Here is an 18,067-nt window from a genome sequence, read left to right on the forward strand (position 1 = left end):
GTATAGCTGGGTATCATCAGCATAGCAGTGGTAGGAGAATCCATGTCTCTGGATGACTGGTCCTAGAGATGACGTGTAGATGGAGAAGAGAAGTGGCCCAAGAACAGAGCCTTGAGGTACCCCAGTGTTTAGATGCTGTAGGTTGGACACCTCTCCCCTCCAAGACACCCTGAATGACCTGTCAGAGAGGTAAGATCTGAACCATTGTATAACAGTGCCCGCAACGTCCAGTGACTCGAGCGTAGATAGCAGGATCTGGTGGTTGACAGTGTCAAAAGCAGCTGACAAATCTAGCAAGATGAGGACTGATGATTTTGAGTCTGCTTTAGCCAGTCTGAGATCCTCCACGACCGAGAGCAGGGCAGTCTCAGTTGAGTGGCCTTTCTCAAAGCCGGATTGCTTGTTGTCCATGAGATTGTTTTGAGTAAGAAAGTCCAGGACTTGATTGAACACTACTTTCTCCAGAATCTTGGCCATGAATGGAAGCAGGGATACTGGTCTGTAGTTTTCAAGTAGCGTATGGTCCAGGTTGGTTTTCTTTAGCAGTGGGGTTACCCTAGCCTGCTTAAATGAAGTGGGGAATAAACCAGAGTCAAGAGATGTGTTAATTATGTGAGTTAGTGTTGGTATGACTGCAGGAGAGATGGCTTGCAAGAGATGAGAGGGAATGGGATCGAGTGGACAGGTGGTTGCATGGTTAGATAGTACGAGTTTGGACACCTCAGACTCAGAGAGCTGAGAAAAAGAGGTGAGTGTGTGTGGTGTTGGTGGTGTATCTTGCGTGTTTGTTGTAGGTGCAGCAAATTGAGCACTGATTTTTGCAGTTTTGGTGCAAAAGAATGTAGCAAAGTCATCAGTAGTAAGTGTGGAGGATGCGGGTGGAGGAGGAGGATAGAGGAGGGAGGAAAATGTTTTAAAAAGTAGGCCTGTTAAACCTGTTATAAATAAAAAAATCAACTTGTTATAAATGAAATCAACTTTTCAGGCTACGAGTTTACTCACTTGTTTTACACAAATTAACTAACCGCTATATTTGTTATGAATGAGATGTGAGGATTGATGGCGCATAAGTTTATTAGATAATGAGTAATTCCAAAAGAAAGGGTTAATTTAGTTTGTTATCTATTTTAACAGTCAATTATTTAAAAGGATAAGTTACCTGAAAATAAAAATTGACTCACTTTCAAGTGGTTCCAAATCTTTATTAGTTTTATTTTTCTGTTTGAAAGAGGGTTTTAAGAATTTTGAAAACCGGTACATTTATAGTAGTGATAAAACATCTTATTGAAATCAGTGGCTAACATTCTTCAAAATATCTTTTTTTTTGTAAAGATTGAAACTCAAACATGTTTAAAACAAGAAGGAAAGTAAAGGATTATACAATGTGTATTTTCTGGGTAAACTGTTCCTTTAAAAATCATTTTTTTTATGCTTTTAAACATAGAGCTTTTATTTTAACAAAAACAGGGAAACTTTTTTTAACAGCTTCACTTCTGCTCGAAAGTTTCACAAATCATTGTCAACTTAGAATAGGAGCATGTCGCAAATTCTTTTGATAAATTCAAGTGATTCAAATGTTTATGTGAACATGCATTTACTTTGAACGCTCACGTGCAAAGATCATGTTTATATATTAATTATTTTACATTCTTTAAGATTTGATAATAGCACAAAAAACATTGCATTGCTAGAAGCCATTCAAAAAGTTACTGGCAAGCGATATACTTAATATTTTTGATTTCCTGCTAGTTCATTTTAGGTCACGTTTGTGACACTGTGGTTTCCTTAAAGGACAATAGACAATGAGTGACCTCACACTGATGTACAGGTCAGCTGTTTCCTGCTCTGAGAGGAGTTTGGGTTTAGGGGGTAACAGGTTTATGGGTAATTGCGTGCCTGTTTGTAGGTTTTTTCTTTATTCAAAGGTGTTTTGCATAATAATCTTTTCTAATCTCAGCTGCTTGGTCAAGCACTTGGCCTTTTGGCAATAGAAATGAGGAAATTAGTATTTTATCTCTCTGTTATGCATAGTATGTTAAGTAAAGATTAGAGGTTATGCAATACAACTTTAGTTTCCATTGTATGTACACATATAATCACTTATGCATACATAGAGTACAGATAAATGCACATTGTACATATTTACACACTGACTAGTACGTAAACACACACATACACACACACACACACACACACACACATATAACCGTCATTAGTGCTTCTTCGGCCATGATTGTTTAAGTGAATTATTTAAGTGTTTAAAGCTTAGAAAGTGGATATGAAAACGCTCACACTTATATTAAAACACGTACAATATCATATTATATTAAGCTTCACAGCAGGCACACAACGTCACAAGACGTCTTGTGACCAAAACTCAATGTCTAGAAAGCATTAAAGGACAGCATTATTTTGACGTCCAATAACAACGGGATTTGGTTGATTTAGGTTGTGTTGGAAAGTGATCAACATTGAGCCAACATCTTAAACCAGCGTTATATTGATGTCAAATACTGACATTTATTCATCAGATATGGCAACCAAAATCCAACGTCTGATAGACGTTATAGTGGTAGCGTCCACACAACGTTAAGCTGCATCATTAGGCATTGATATTTGGTTGATTTTATGTTGGATGTTGGATGTTTGGTTCTGATGACAACCCGATTTTCATTTCCAAACAAAACGCAACGTCCCCACAATGTTGGGGTACAACTTCAATCTGATGTCATGTTGACGTCCTGTAACTGTTATGTTATGTGAGCTTTAAAGTATCATTAGACTTTCTTAAAAAATAGAAAGCATCTATTGGATTAACATTTAAGCACAAGCTATTTTAAACCTATTAAGTGTATATATTAAAGGTGCAGTATGTAATCTGCCAAAATGCTTAAAATGCATAATATCTTTGAAAACAGTCCGTCTCCTGCCATCCAAAGCCATGCCTCCTGATATCATGAACACGCGTCTTAAAGATGACAGCAGACAACCCACTACATCAGAGATGCCCAAAGTAGGCACATAGTACCAAAGTTGGCAACCTTTGAATTCGCGCACCATGCCATCTGAAAAGAGAGGGAGAATGATAGGAAGGTGGTCGGGGTAACTGCCTTTGACAGAGATTGCCATTTTTAAATTTAACGTAACCTTATGTTTTGTTTTATTGCTGAGCTGCAAAAAAAAAAAAGGCAACTGAAATTAAATGATTTAATTAAATGTTGTAAATGAAAGAGACTTCTAAAATGTAAATACTGTCACTTGACTGATAGAGGACAATGCAAAAGACATCTGCAAGCAAATCAAGGTAAAGGCAGAAGAAGCTCGACTTGTGTATTCAACATTGAACTTTATTGTGTTATTAATGGGATCGTTTAAATAAGTTCATTATAAAGTCTTAAAAATGATACTGCATTAGTTTATATGATTTAAAGTAACGTTTTTCTAGTTATTTTTAAATATTACCAAATAAATAAGGAAATTATCCATAGCAAATGTAATACATGTATATTTAGTGTATATTCGACTTGCAGCCCTTTATTAAGTTTGCTTTTTTGCCCTCTATAGGAAAATCTTTGGGCACCCCTACACTAGATCATTCGCCAGTTAGAAAACTTTATAGTACTTTATAATACTACAATTCCGAATGAAAAACTGGATTATATTGAGCACATTTTTAGTAGTGTAGAATACAAAACTTGTCATAATGTGCAATATTTCATGCATGCAAGGATCGCTGTTCTCACTCTCTCAAGGGCTTTTTCCTAAAGTGATTACTGTATGGCTGTACGGCGGTGTGCAGGAATTACACTTACTACTAAGCCATACTGGGCGAAGCAGTGGCGCAGTAGGTAGTGCTGTCGCCTTACAGCAAGAAGGCCGCTGGGTCGCTGGTTCGAGCCTCGGCTCAGTTGGCGTTTCAGGGTGGAGTTTGCATGTTCTCCCTGCGTTCGCGTGGGTTTCCTCCGAGTGCTCCGGTTTCCCCCACAGTCCAAAGACATGCGGTACAGGTGAATTGGGTAGGCTAAATTGTCCATAGTGTATGAGTGTGTGTGTGTGAATGTGTGTGTGGATGTTTCCCAAAGATGGAAGGGCATCCGCTGCGTAAAAACTTGCTGGATGAGTTGGCGGTTCATTCTACTGTGGCGACCCCGGATTAATAAAGGGACTAAGCCAACAAGAAAATGAATGAATGAATGAACTAAGCCATACTAACATGCCATTTCAAACCGAATATTCAGAGTAGCATGGTAAACAAGTGCGTCACAGGTTGTCATCGTTCAAAAATTAAATGTGATGTGTATATAAAAGTAACTTCACCTCAGTAAAGCAGGCTAGGCAGAATATGTTTCATTGTTGAACTAAATAACATTCGACATTATCGATGCTGTAAAAGGCACCTTATGAAATTGAAAATAGTCACATCAATCTTTTGCCAGGAGAATTCAGTGGCTGAACAACACTTCTATGCATATAGCCCATTTGTAAAAACAAATACTACTTAAGCTTTGCATGACTAAAATAGTTTTAAAACATAACATTACCTGTCTAAAAGAAATACTTCAGCCATGGTGTCCTTTTTCCTCCAGTGTGCAAAAGTCACTCCAATATCGATTCAGTATTTTAAAAAGTTTTGATTCAGCATTTGTCTGTACCGCTGTCACTCTCTCGTGTGCACATGTCATGAACGTGGCATGTATGCACACGCAAATTGCAGATCTGTGTGAACAGGGGTGCGCAGATGTACAAATCTACATTTGCTGACAGACAGTTTAAGCTACTTATCAGAATTATGGGAATTATCGGCCTTATAAATTTTAATTGGATGAACATTTTTCAGTCTTATGCCTTACCCAGAATATAAAAATACATATAAATACATTTACATCATTTACTTTAATCATTTCTATTGGAATGTGAAGAGTCTTTCAACCAGCACAACAAGAAATGTTTTTGAAGACAATCACCCACTGCACCTTTAAAGCTAAATATCTTTTTTGTTATTAATGCTTTCACGAAGAAACTCTAACATCCAATAAATGTTTACATACTTTTGGTATATGTTTGTTTTTTTTACAGTGGAAAAAAGAGGGATAAATAGATTTTTATTGGTTTACTGAAGGGCTCTTTAAAGAACCCAGAAATGGTTCTTCTGTGTCATTATTTTTGAAATATTTGATTTAAGGTTACTATATTCATTTGACTTCATTATTAGTATACAGGTTACATTAGCATTCAGTTACCTCTTCATTCTTCTCATCAAAACATTGATTGTTTTGTCTTGTTTTCTGCATCACAGGCAGTGACAGGAAGAAGTTTCGGGGATAAGGACTTCAGAAGTGGACTAGAGAATGGGATTTTGCTTTGCGAGTGAGTTTTACTGAAATTTAATCTTGATGTGGATGTAAATTCTATTTTCTATTTTTTTTCTTTTTTTTTTTTTGTAGAGTTTGAGATTGTTGGCAAGTGCTTAAATGTGTTTTGATGACATGCAGTGTAACAATAAGAAGCCAGTATGAAAATTTGCTTTCACCAGTATGGAAGTATAAAGGAAAAATACACATAAGTGATTGTTTTTACAGCTATTTTACAATTACATCTAATATATTATATAGCAAGTTTATGTTATGAATTCAATTCATCATTATTTCTATAGCGCTTTTACAATGTAGATTGTGTCAAAGCAGCTTAACATAGACGTTCTAGTAAATTGAAAGTCCAGTTTTCAGAGTTAAAGTTAAAGAGCAAATCCATCGATGCACAGCTCCACAAGTTATAAAATAAAAATAAAACATTGACATATGAAAAAAACAATGAGTTTTGATGTTGGGATCATTATATAATGTCGTGCTTAAGATTAAGATAAATGTGGTTCCTTCTGAATGACCCTTTTAAAGTCATTATCATCATAATGGATCCTATTGATATACTGTAAAAAGAAATAAGTTGACTTTGCTTAAAAAATGTGTTAGCCTGGTGAATTGTCACATTTTGAAAAAAAATATTAGCAAGTTTATTTATAGTCAAGCCTGAAATTATTTTATAAAGGAAAAATAATGCATTGATTATATGAATAAAACCATACATTTTGATGACGTGATCATGATATGATTTCATGAAATTTACTGTTGTTTAAAAGTTTGGCGTCAATAATATTTTTTAATGATGTAAAATATTATTACACTTATAAAATATAGCTGCTTTCTATTTCAATATATTAACAAATGTAATTTATTTTTGCTGTGGTTCACTGGAATTTTCACCAGAAGTTACTCGGTTTTCAGTGATCCTTCAGAAATTATTCTAATATACCAAGCTAATTGTAATGAACATTCATTTCTCTCTCATATCATGTGATTTCTTTAGGCTGCTGAGTTCAATCAAGCCAGGTCTTGTGAAAAAGATAAATAGACTTCCAACACCCATCGCAGGACTGGTGAGTTCAGTTAGTGTGTGTTTGTCCGTTCAGTTGTGTGTGTGTTTGTGTTGTTCTGTGCCTGCTTGTGTCAGCCCAGCCTTCGCACTGTGCTCTCTCCGAACAAATCCAATACTGTCACAGTTTGTCTGTGTGTCTGTCAAGATAAATACAAACAACCAGGGAATTAAGTAAGTTAAAGCTCAAATATAAAAGCTTTTTTTTAATGAGCTTGACAAACCGTGGTATTACCATTCATGGTACTGTATTGTACCATGTTGCAAATTAAATTAAAGAAAATGAAAATTATAAAATGACCTATGACTGCTTATTCTTCAAATATTTACAAAAATACAAACTGTGAGGTATAATTGCAACATACATTAATACGTATTGTGTGTGTTTTGTTTCACCTCAGGATAATCTGACAATGTTTCTGAGAGGATGTGAAGAGGTGGGATTGAAGGGGTCACAGCTGTTCGATCCTGGAGACCTGCAAGATACATCTATACGAGCAAACTTAACGTATGTGCAATATGTGTGTGCTTGTGCATACATGAGTAACAGACCGATTATATTCTGAAAAAGAATGTGATGAATCATAGCAATCAGTTTGGCACTGATTTTATGCACATTTTAAGACATCTCATAAAAATCACTGTGTGGAAATACTCAGATGCACATAATGACAAAAATGCACATGAAAAGCAGTAGCGCTTCACTGACCAACTCTCAATTTTAGCAGGTTGTTTATTTGCATCTATAAAGTACATATTCTGCAGGATCTTACTCTACATCCCTAGCCCTACCCAGTACCTAAACCTAACAACTACCCTAATATATTATTATAAATGATAAATGACCAACAATTATTATTGTTATTATTATTTCTTTTTGTTTATTGAGGCAAAAGTTATAGTTATTGGTTTGTTAATGATGAGAATTAAACAAAATAAAATGTTACCAAAAAAAGTTGGCATTAAGTTTTTGACATTTAACGTTTTTTTTGTGTCGGTAAAAGGGTAATCATGATTAATTGCATGCAAAATAAAAGTTTTTTGTTTTAAAAGTGTTGAGTTGCAGCTGGAAGGGCATCCGCTGCGTAAAACATAAGCTGGATAAGTTGGCGGTTCATTCCGCTGTGGCGACCCCAGATAAATAAAGGAACTAAGCCGAAAAGAAAATTAATGAATGAATAAAATATATGCATGCTTGTGTGTATTTATACATAATAAATATTCAGTTCACACGCTTAAAATAGCGATGCAGTGGCGGAGTAGGCAGTGCTGTTGCCTCACAGCATAAAGGTTGGTGGTTCAAGCCTCAGCTGGGTCAGTTGGCGTTTCTGTGTTGAGATTGTATGTTCTCCCTGCGTTCGCGTGGGTTTCCTCTGGGTGCTCTGGTTTCCCCCACAGTCCAAAGACATGCAGTACAGGTGAATTGGGTAGGCTAATTTTCCGTTGTAAATGAGTGTGTGTGGATGTTTCCTAGAGATGGGTTGCAGCTGGAAGGGCATCCTCTGCATAAAAACGTGCTGGATAAGTTGGCGGTTCATTCTGCTGTGGCAACCCTGGATTAATAAAGGGGCTTAACTGTAAAGAAAATGAACGATTGAATGAATGAATGACACTTAAAATATCTAAAAACAAACTTTTATTCTGTATGCGATTATTAACAATACATTTTTGCCAGCACAATTTTTTTATCAAAACTTGTTTTTTTGTTGGTAACACATGTGCTGAATAAATTTCTCCATGCACTTAAAAAAGTGATTTTAGAGACTGAGATTAGAGCGGTAGTTAAATCTAGCTTCTTTCAATTAAGACAACTAGCATAAATAAATCAGTATATACCAAAACAACAGTTTGAGAGAGTAATCCATGCTTTCCTGACCACTCAGTTAGATTACTGTAATGCACTGTATGTGGGGAGTAGCAGGTCAGCTATTGCCTGTTTGCAAATAGTGCAAAATGCTGCAGCACGCCTGTTAACTGGTATTCTCAAATATAAGCAGATTTCCCCTGTGTTAGCTTTGCTTCATTGATTGCCTGTGAATTTTAGAATACAGTTTAAGATTATTTTATGCGTTTTAAATCTCTAAATGGTCTCAGGCCAGCTGATCAGCCTCTCGCGAATGTGGCCAAAAAAAAAAACGTAAGCTTAGAGGGGATCTGGCTTTCGCTGTGGTAGGTCCTAGACTTTGGAATGATTTGCCACTGCCCATTAGACAGGCCTCTTCCATGTTTTTAATTTAAATCAGCTCTTTTTGTTGGCATTTGACACCTGATCTTACAGGTTATTTTAATGTATATGCCTTTTTAGGTAGCTTGGCTATATTATATCTTGTATTGTATTTTATAAACTATTATGCTTATTTTGTTGTATATTTCTGTACAGCACTTTGGCTCACTTTTAAAGTTCTCTATGAACTAAGTTTGACTTGACTTTGACTTTTGACACCAGATGATGTAATTAAATTAAACTAACTAGTGCATCGAACACAATAATATCATCTTAAATGTCCCACCTCCAAACTCAAAATAACATCACAACACGCATTTGTTCTGGTGAAAAATAAGCTACAGTGGTTACATATTATTGAATACATTGGATAGAAACATTGATTTGCAAATGTTTTATGTAGTGATGCAATTCTGCATTAAATTCACCATGACAGCAATAATTCATTCATTCCTTCATTCATTTTCTTTCGGCTTAGTCCCTTATTTATCAGGGGTTTCCACAGCGGAATGAACTGCCAACTATTCCAGCACATGTTTTACACAGTGAATGCCCTTCCAGCCGCAACCCAGTTCTGGGAAACACCCATACACACTCACATTCACTTGGCCAATTTTAGCGTACCCAATTCACCTATAGTACATGTCTTTTGACTGTGGGGGAAACAGGAGCACCCAAAGCAAACTCACGTGAACACAGGGGAGAACATGCAAACTCCTCACAGAAATGCCAACTTGCCCAGCCGGGACTTGAACCAGCGACCTTCTTGCTGTGAGACGACAGTGCTAACCACTGAGCCACCGTGCCGCCCCAAAGGAATTAATTACAACTTGGATGGATTTTAATTTAATTAAAATAGTATTTCACAATATTACTGTTTTACCATGTTTTAGCAAATGAATAAATTCTTGGTGTCCTCAAGAAATTAGTAAAAATGTTATAATTATATAACAAGCCAATATATTGTAGTGTACATCTTGCTTCTATAGAAAACAGCTGTCTGGTGTAACTAAGATGGCTTCCCAAAGGACTGACTTTCCTTAAAGGCACTTTGATGTGGCTCATTTATAGCATGAAAGGGCTGACAGTTGTCTTCTCTCTTTTTTCTTTCTGCTGTAGGGGCTCTGACTGCAGTAGAAAACTAAAGAATGTAAGCACACACTGAAATACACAGTTTATCTGCAAGTTTGGGATTTTCAATTTATTTTCTCCTGCGTTTTATAAATGCTTAGGTGCTCATAACCATATACTGGCTTGGGAAAGCTGCTAACAGCTGTGCGACATATAATGGCCCCACACTCGACCTGAAAGAGTTTGAGGGACTGCTTTCCATGATGCGAAAGGTAAATCTGATTATACCAAGAACCCAGAGTCTGTGGAACAGATTGTCATAGTCTTTTTTGTTTTGTTTGGTGTTCAGGAGTGTGTAAATGACGAGTCAGACTCTCCTAAGCGCAGCATACGGGACAGTGGTTACATTGACAGCTGGGAATCGGAGCGCTCTGATTCGCTGTCTCCTCCAAGACACGGCCGTGATGATTCGTTCGACAGTCTCGACTCGTTTGGCTCACGATCACAGAACACACCATCGCCGGACACAGTCATTCGCTGCAACAGTGACGGTATGACTTATTCTTTTGTTTATCATTTTGGTTAGATTCTGTTCTGTGCTGTCCCTCCAGGATTTTGCTAATGCTGCATTTATCGCAAAATCGAGCAAACACATTTTTACTAGCATTTACTCAAATCTCACATTTTGTTCTGAAATGCTGTGAATTTTTCAAGTGGTGCTCGCTGCAGAGCCATTTGGGCGAGCTGAGCTCCAGCGAGGGGGAGCTTGAGCTTGAGCTCCACCTTTTTTGCACTTCTTCTACCAGTGATGTCACTGGGGGTAGGGTTAGGGGTGGGGTTGGTGTACGCATTAAAACAGCTTATAGGAGGAGGAGCGAGAGCTCATGCTCCCCTTCGCTGGAGCTCAGCTCTGCTCAAATGGCTCTGCAGCGAGCACCCTCTCGAATTTTTGGCCAAAGCACGTTGAATGTTAAAGAGAATGTAAAACAAAGCAAATATTTTTTACCAAAGTAATTGGTTAAAACTGCATTTTAATTGACACAAATAAATACTTTTGTTTGTGGATGAAGTTTATAAGTTTCATCGTAATTTTGGCGACTAATTAATCGCGATAAAATAAATGTTTGTTTATACATAACATATGTGTGTGTTTTATATATTTATTAAGTGTATGTGATACACACATGTATAACAACAAAATCACAAACATATTTAAATTTATATAGAATTTGTATTGTAAACATGTACATTTTATAAAATATATATTTTCTAAATATGCAAATTTTTATTTACGCTAAAGCATTGAGTTATATAGTGTTATAAGTTACAGAACCCAGTCGTTCTTGAGGTCTAAAATGAATTAAAAATAGGATAAAAACCATTGTATATATTTTACTGCAAAATAACACAAAACATGTTGCAAACAATAAGTGAAGTTTATTTCTAAACTAATTTTAAGAGGATCACGTGCTTATGATTGCTTGCGGCTGGTCCCGCATTATCCAATTAATGATTCACAATCAGACAATTCCTAAGCCACTATATATACCCTAAGTTCCATATAACAGCCATCTTTGTTTTGAAGAATCCCCCCTTCCACCCCTTCTCCTCCTCCTTTCCTAGATGGGTGGCACGGTGGCCAAGTGGTTAGCACTGTTGCCTCTCATCAAGAACGTCACTGGTTTTAGTCCTTACCAAGCCATCCAATGTTTCTGTGCGGAGTTTACATGTTCTCCCCGTGCCCACGTGGGTTTCTCCCGGGTTCCCCGGTTTCCTCCCACCGGCCAAAAACATGCAACTTAATTAACTTATCCAAATCGGCACCATAGACATGCTCCTAGTAAGTAGTCATCTCTTTAGAGCAATCACTATCTGTTCATTAGCTACTACAGCAGGGGAGTATCTACCTGAGATCTACCTGAGCTCAAATTCCCCTCTCGCCTTGCAAACGGGAGGGAGCCCCAGGCTCGAGGATCTTATGAGCTTAGGGCTCTCTCCTGGAACAGCATGCCAAACAAGCTTCATAATCAATCATCAGATAAGTGTGAACTCTTGAAAGCTTATTTTAAGAGAGTCAGTTACCTAAAGTCAGTTTAGCACAAATCTGAAATAAGTCCCACAAAATCCTTTATTATTAAAACCTTAAATATTATACCATTTCAGATAATCACTGTTTTTTATCATATTTACTTAAAGCTGGAATTAATCATTTGTAACTAAGATCTAAACCATGAGATATGAAATATAAGGCTAAAGCTATGAGCCTCTTCTAAAGTTATGAGCCTTTACGTATGTATTAGTGCTGGGCAAAAATGAATTGCATCCAAATAAAAGTTTGTTTGGACCTAATCCAAGTTAAGTGTGACGTCATGTGAAGCGGCTTCTGAGTCTAAGCACCATATCAAACAGTATGGGGAGGCTCTTCAAATAGAAATAATAAACATTTACAAAGTGATCTGTTACTTTTGGAAACCACAATTGTAATATATATATATATATATATATATATATATATATATATATATATATATATATATATATATATATATATATATATATATATATATATATATATATATATATATATATATCCATGACTAATATCTATAACTATGACTAATAAAATTTGTGTTTTTTAATAAATTTGGTAAAATATTGGTGTTTGTGATTCAGCAAGAAAGGCCAACTGACCCAGCCGAGGCTTGAACCAGCGACCTTCTTGCTGCACCACAGCGTCGCCCCTCTACCAGTACTAATTACTACATAATACATTAAATTGTAAATATGGTTTGAACATGTTTTTTTTTTGTTTTTTTTATGTTAAACTCCATGTCTGTCTGGTCAGCAAAACCTTATGTGTGAGCAGCAGATGGTAAAAACACACTCAGCACACAATCGCGAGCTCTGGATTCAGACAGCAGATTCCTCCATTTCCACATATGTGCGGTGGGGGGGTGAGAGTGCAGCTGTTGTGCCGACCAGACATTCACACACACTCGTCTCAGCATGAGAGCGTCCACATGAGCTGCATTTCATTACTCAATCCAGACACGGACAGATTGAAGACAGGGGCCGAAAAGACATAAAAGTCCCAAAAGCTTCTAAACAATAAATTGTATGTGTGTGTGAGTGATTTTTGCTTTAAAGATAAGCCAAAAGTCTGACACTAGGTGCCATTTTAAACTTTCAATCACAAAATATTTTTAATTTTAGATTTAATTAGACTTTTATCATAATAAAATAAGATTATTTGGCAGGTTGACCAGTAATTTTTTTTTTTAAGTTTATGACTGAAAAACTGGCTCTTGCTAATTTTGACTGATTGATTATGACACACAAACACTGTAAAAAAATGCTGGGTTCCACACAATTCCTTCATGTTGTCCCAACACAAATCTGTTCAGTTCCCAGCAAACAATTTTGTGTTTATTCATTTATTCATTCATTTTCTTTCCAGCTTAGTCCTTTTATTAATCAGTATTGCGTTGTTTCAACTAAATTTAAATAACTAGTTTAAACAAGCAACAAGCAGTCATTTTTCGAGTGAACCTAAGGCAAATCTGTTTATTATCTGTTTGAAACTTACATTTGTTTATTTTGTTACTTAAAGTTTATATATGTAAATTTAACATTTTTATACCAATTTAAATAAAAAAACAAATTGTCTTGTTAACAACACTAAAAAATGCTGGGTTTCACAAAATGTCTTCATGTTGTTACAACAAAATTCTAGTTGTTTTTACAAATTTAAGTGGATTGAACATAAAACAATTAAGTTGTCCCAAAAACCTTAAGAATTGTGTTGCTTCAACTCATTTCAAATACGTAGTTTAAATAAGCAGCAAACAATTTATTTGGGTTAAATTTAAACAAACAAATTAAATTTAGTAATGTTCAGCTTAATTTGTTTGTTTAAATTCAGCCCAAACAAATAAATAAATGTATAGTAAATCCAAGTAATCATGTTTGAATGTTTTTTCCTTATATAACAAATCTTGAGCTAAATATTTATATTTTATTAAAACCTATTACTAAATAAGGCAGAATGTGTGACTACAGGAAACCATTACCGCAAATGTTGTTTTTGGCATGCTGATAATTTAAACAAAATCTACACCAGATGAATTGATATAGTTTGCCAAAGATTGCTGACCCTGATGTAAGATATTTAGCTAAGCTTTAACATTTGCACTCAAATGTACTGAGCTGTTCCATTCATGTCGTCCCTGATCTGGATCAAGGTCACATGGCAGCATTTAAAGTTGGCTCATATGTAATGCTTGCTTTAAATGCCATGTGTGCAAAAGGAATATGTTTGAGCACTTGAAGGGGAAATGTCAAGTTGTAACTGAAGGCACAAGAACTGTTGAGGAGTGAGCTTTCATTGTTATATTTATGATATTTTCATTCAGTATAAACTTGATAGAAAGGTTGTAACGATTCATCATTATATAGAGATATTGCCAGATGAAAAGTATTATATATATATATATATATATATATATATATATATATATATATATATATATATATATATATATATATATATGAATGTAAATCATATGATTTGTTATAAAAAAAAATTAGAGGGATAGTTCACTCCAAAACTAAATGTTCTGTCATTGTTTACTCATCTTACACTTGTTTTAAACCTGTTTGAGTTTTTTTCTTCTGTTGAAGATACACTAAAAAATGTTGGAAAAAAGCAGCCATTGACATCCATAGTATAGTTTTTGTTCCTACTATGGAAGTCAAGGGCTGTTTTTTAGCAAATGATCTTCCGAATATCATGTTTTGTGTTTAATGGAAGAAAGATATTTTTAAAAGCTTAGATTCAAAAAACTAAAAGCTTGAATTTCCATTACACTAAATCTTTCAAACCATCCAAAAAACAAAAAAACAAAACAAAACAAAAAGGCATCATAAAAATAATCAGACTAGCGGTCTAATCACACACCACGTGTTCTGAAAAGACACAATGACTTTATATGATTTACAACTATACTGAAATACCAGAGCTATTCAATGGGGGCCAGTTCATGAAAAGCATCCCAAACACAGGGCCGGAGAGATATGACTTGCACTTGCAGGAGGAGTGATGACAAAACTGCATATAAGAGCTCATATGCAGTATTTTTGTTCCTTAAGACACCCATGTTGTATTTTTCTTCATAAAAATGTTAATATATTGTATTTTAAATTTACATAATATCATGGCATTGTACAATTTGACTTTTTGTTTTTACAAATATATTCAAATAATGTATTTCAAAGCACAACAAAAGCAGTGCATTGCTTTAGTAGGCTTTTTCTACATTCAAACACATTTATATGTTTTGTTTTAAATTGCACAACAATTATGGATGCAACAATTATAGATTTTGGTTGTATGATTATATAGTCTGAAGATTAATCATGGTTTCATGGTTATCATGTCTAATGTAAATTTAAGCTTTATATTAGGCAAGAATTTAGATTACTGTTGTTATCATCTGCATTCATACATACATACATAATCATTTTAATAATAATTTGTCTAACATATTGTCATAACATATCGTCTAACGAGTACGCCCTCAACTTCAGGTGACTCACTCTCTGCGTAGGGTTCAACTGCAGCTCGCCCTGTATTAAACAGACACATGTCACTTCATAACAATAGCGGCCGTTTTTCGACTGAACTAAATTTATTTTTGATTTCTTGGTCACAATAATTGGAGGGCCATAACGAATTGCCTTGGGGGCCGGGTTCGGCCCACGGGCCGCCAATTAAATCGCCCTATTATATATAAACACAGATTGGCAAATGTTTGCATTGGCGAGGACAACATGAGTGTGAATAAATGGAAGCAGAATGAAAATCGTTGTGTGTGCTATTTAGAAATGCACAATTAATCAAAGACCCTCTCATGTGCACTTTGTCAGTAAAGCCAGTTGTGTATTTAGCTGTTAATTTACAGTAAATACTTTAAGATGGAGCAGTGTATACTACACTAACTGGCTATGCAAAAATCTCAGATGATTTAATTAGTACAATTTCTAAAATCTAAAATAATCATTCTGCATTTTGACAGCAGTTTATCAGCGATCTGTCGCTGCTACATCTGAAAGTATGGGAAAATTACTGTTTAATAAGATTGGTTTTTCAAACTCACTTGATAATTTAAGTTGAGCGCTTGAAAAAAATCCTTCTATAAAACAATTCCATACTCATTCGATTATTAGTCCTATGGAATCATAAAAAATGAGGTAAATTTTGTTTGATTTTCTGGTTTTCTTTTTTCTCGCATGTTTGCAGTTCCTGCACGAGATCATCCTCTGGCCTTCGGAGGACATTTACTGTTAATCAAAAAATTGTCGCCTCTTTTGCTAAATTTTGATTTTAATTTTTGATTTATCATACAGCCCTAGTCAATGGGCTGTATACACAAAGACTTTTAATTTTCAGTCAGTCAGCCACTTTCGGTGAACTGTCTTGCCATTACAAAATCACCACTTTTGAGATCTGATTTCTTAAACCATCAGTGATCGTCACTGCCTGATTAATATATGATATAAAGTGTGTCTTAAATTGGACAAGAAGCACTGCATTAAATTCCGTTTTCCCCACCATGTCTTTAAAATATGGAAAAATAATTTTACCCCAGTATTTTCAATAGAGTTTCTGAAATAGTCTGCTGCTACTGACGGTGCTAACATAGTGTTTACACAGTCTTTCATCTCATTTAATGCTTGAATAACTAAATGAATACGCAAGTCTATTTAACTGATTGTATTTTAATTACAATACAACATCGATGCTGTAAAAGAAATCTTATAAAATAAAAAAAATAGTCACATTAACCTTTGACTGGAAGTTTATTGCTAACTGAAAAACACTGGCTGTGGATTTACCCCATAAAGATGGCCTATTTATATGTAGTCAGTGACAGTGGAAACATGTCAGAAGTAATTCATAATTCAGCTTCAGAAACATGAATATCTTTATTCTGGTGTCAGCATGGCTTCAGAGTTTACAATGACACAGAGTTACGCATGTCAAGTGTTATAAAATGCTATTATTTCTTTCTTACAGACTCTGAAGCTGATAGGAAGTTGCCAGATGTGCGTAAGGATGACATGTCTGCCCGTCGTGTATCCTACAAAGAGCCTCGTGCCGCTTTACCCTTCAACCAGTATCTGCCGAACAAGAGCAACCAGACTAACTACCTTCCTGCCCCACTGAGGAAGAGGAGGAGCGACAAGGAGGAAGACTGGAGGAGTGTGAGCAACTCGACATCTCCAGTGGGAGGAGAACGACCCCTCAGGTAAACACTGCTGAGGTGAAAGACAGTGTTTGTGTTTTTTTTTTCAGGGAACTGGCTGGAAGCCACTCATCTGTGGCTGACACTCGCCATACATCTCAGCAATAATCAGTACACAAAAGCATGATCAGTTTTGTGTCCCAGTTTGTTTGATTCATCTCATATTGTCTACAAGTGTGTCCATAAGAGCTCTAAAATTTCCCATTGATCCCCACAGACAAGAGTGTGTAGAAGTGTTAAAAGAAGGGGCTGTCGTGTCTCAAAAAAAAGTCCAGAAACATTTCACCTGGATGGTTGAGAAAGGGGCGGAGCTTGATGAGGCGGAGCTTAAGAAAATGAGGAAGCTGGAAAAAGCGGGAATTAAAGTGTTACCCGCCGCTGTTCGATACAACAGGTCTGCGGTTGCAATGATAATATATATATTTAGCATGCGTCTGACTAAAACAGCTTGTGTTAAAGATGCTGGGAACCACCAAATGCTTGTGTTGAGTTGAGTTGAGTTCTAATCCCAGGCTGTGTGGACTTTATATTTGGTTTTGTTCTGCATTATAGCATGGAGTGACACAATTGTGAATTAGCTTTGACTGTAGTACTGCCTGGCTAATGTTTTTAGTTGGATGCCATTCAAAGTATTACTGACTTTTTTTAGTGAGCCTGTGAATGATCTGAATGTTTTTGGATTTTTTGAGTAGTCTGAATCGGTTTGTGCTGGTTGGAAGGAGTAATATGTGTGTGTTTTACTGGGTTGAGCAGATTATGCTAGTCATGCTAACTTGACTTGTCCTGAAGGCTAAATGTCTGCGTCAGCTCTTGGGTGCGCTAACATCTCTCTGTATAGAGTGCAACAGCAACAGTTGGGTTTAACGGAGTAGAGATTCCTTTCATTTTTCTGTGTGTGGGAATTGTTTTTGTACATAAAAACTTTTAGAGACAGACCAGCTTTTACCAGGTGCAAAACCATTTTTTATATATTTATATTCATAAATAAGTTATATTCTTTGTTACAATTTTATTTATGCTGATTATTTCTAAATTGGTT

General features: G+C 35.8%; 1 protein-coding gene across 52 annotated transcripts in view; it reads left to right on the forward strand.

Moving 5' to 3' along the window:
* Nucleotides 1–18,067, forward strand: part of limch1a (LIM and calponin homology domains 1a) — a 109,159-nt gene that overhangs the window by 31,602 nt on the left and 59,490 nt on the right. For 38 of the 52 annotated variants that reach the window (XM_068219969.2, XM_068219970.2, XM_068219973.2 and 35 more), the window contains 8 exon segments: nt 5,297–5,367; nt 6,364–6,433; nt 6,831–6,937; nt 9,773–9,803; nt 9,886–9,996; nt 10,074–10,275; nt 16,800–17,031; nt 17,246–17,422. In XM_068219969.2, the coding sequence (XP_068076070.2) occupies nt 5,297–5,367; nt 6,364–6,433; nt 6,831–6,937; nt 9,773–9,803; nt 9,886–9,996; nt 10,074–10,275; nt 16,800–17,031; nt 17,246–17,422 (1,001 nt within the window). 52 annotated transcript variants of the gene reach the window in all.

The sequence above is a fragment of the Danio rerio genome, chromosome 1 (assembly GCF_049306965.1).
Source record: "Danio rerio strain Tuebingen ecotype United States chromosome 1, GRCz12tu, whole genome shotgun sequence".
Taxonomy (NCBI): Eukaryota; Metazoa; Chordata; class Actinopteri; order Cypriniformes; family Danionidae; genus Danio; species Danio rerio.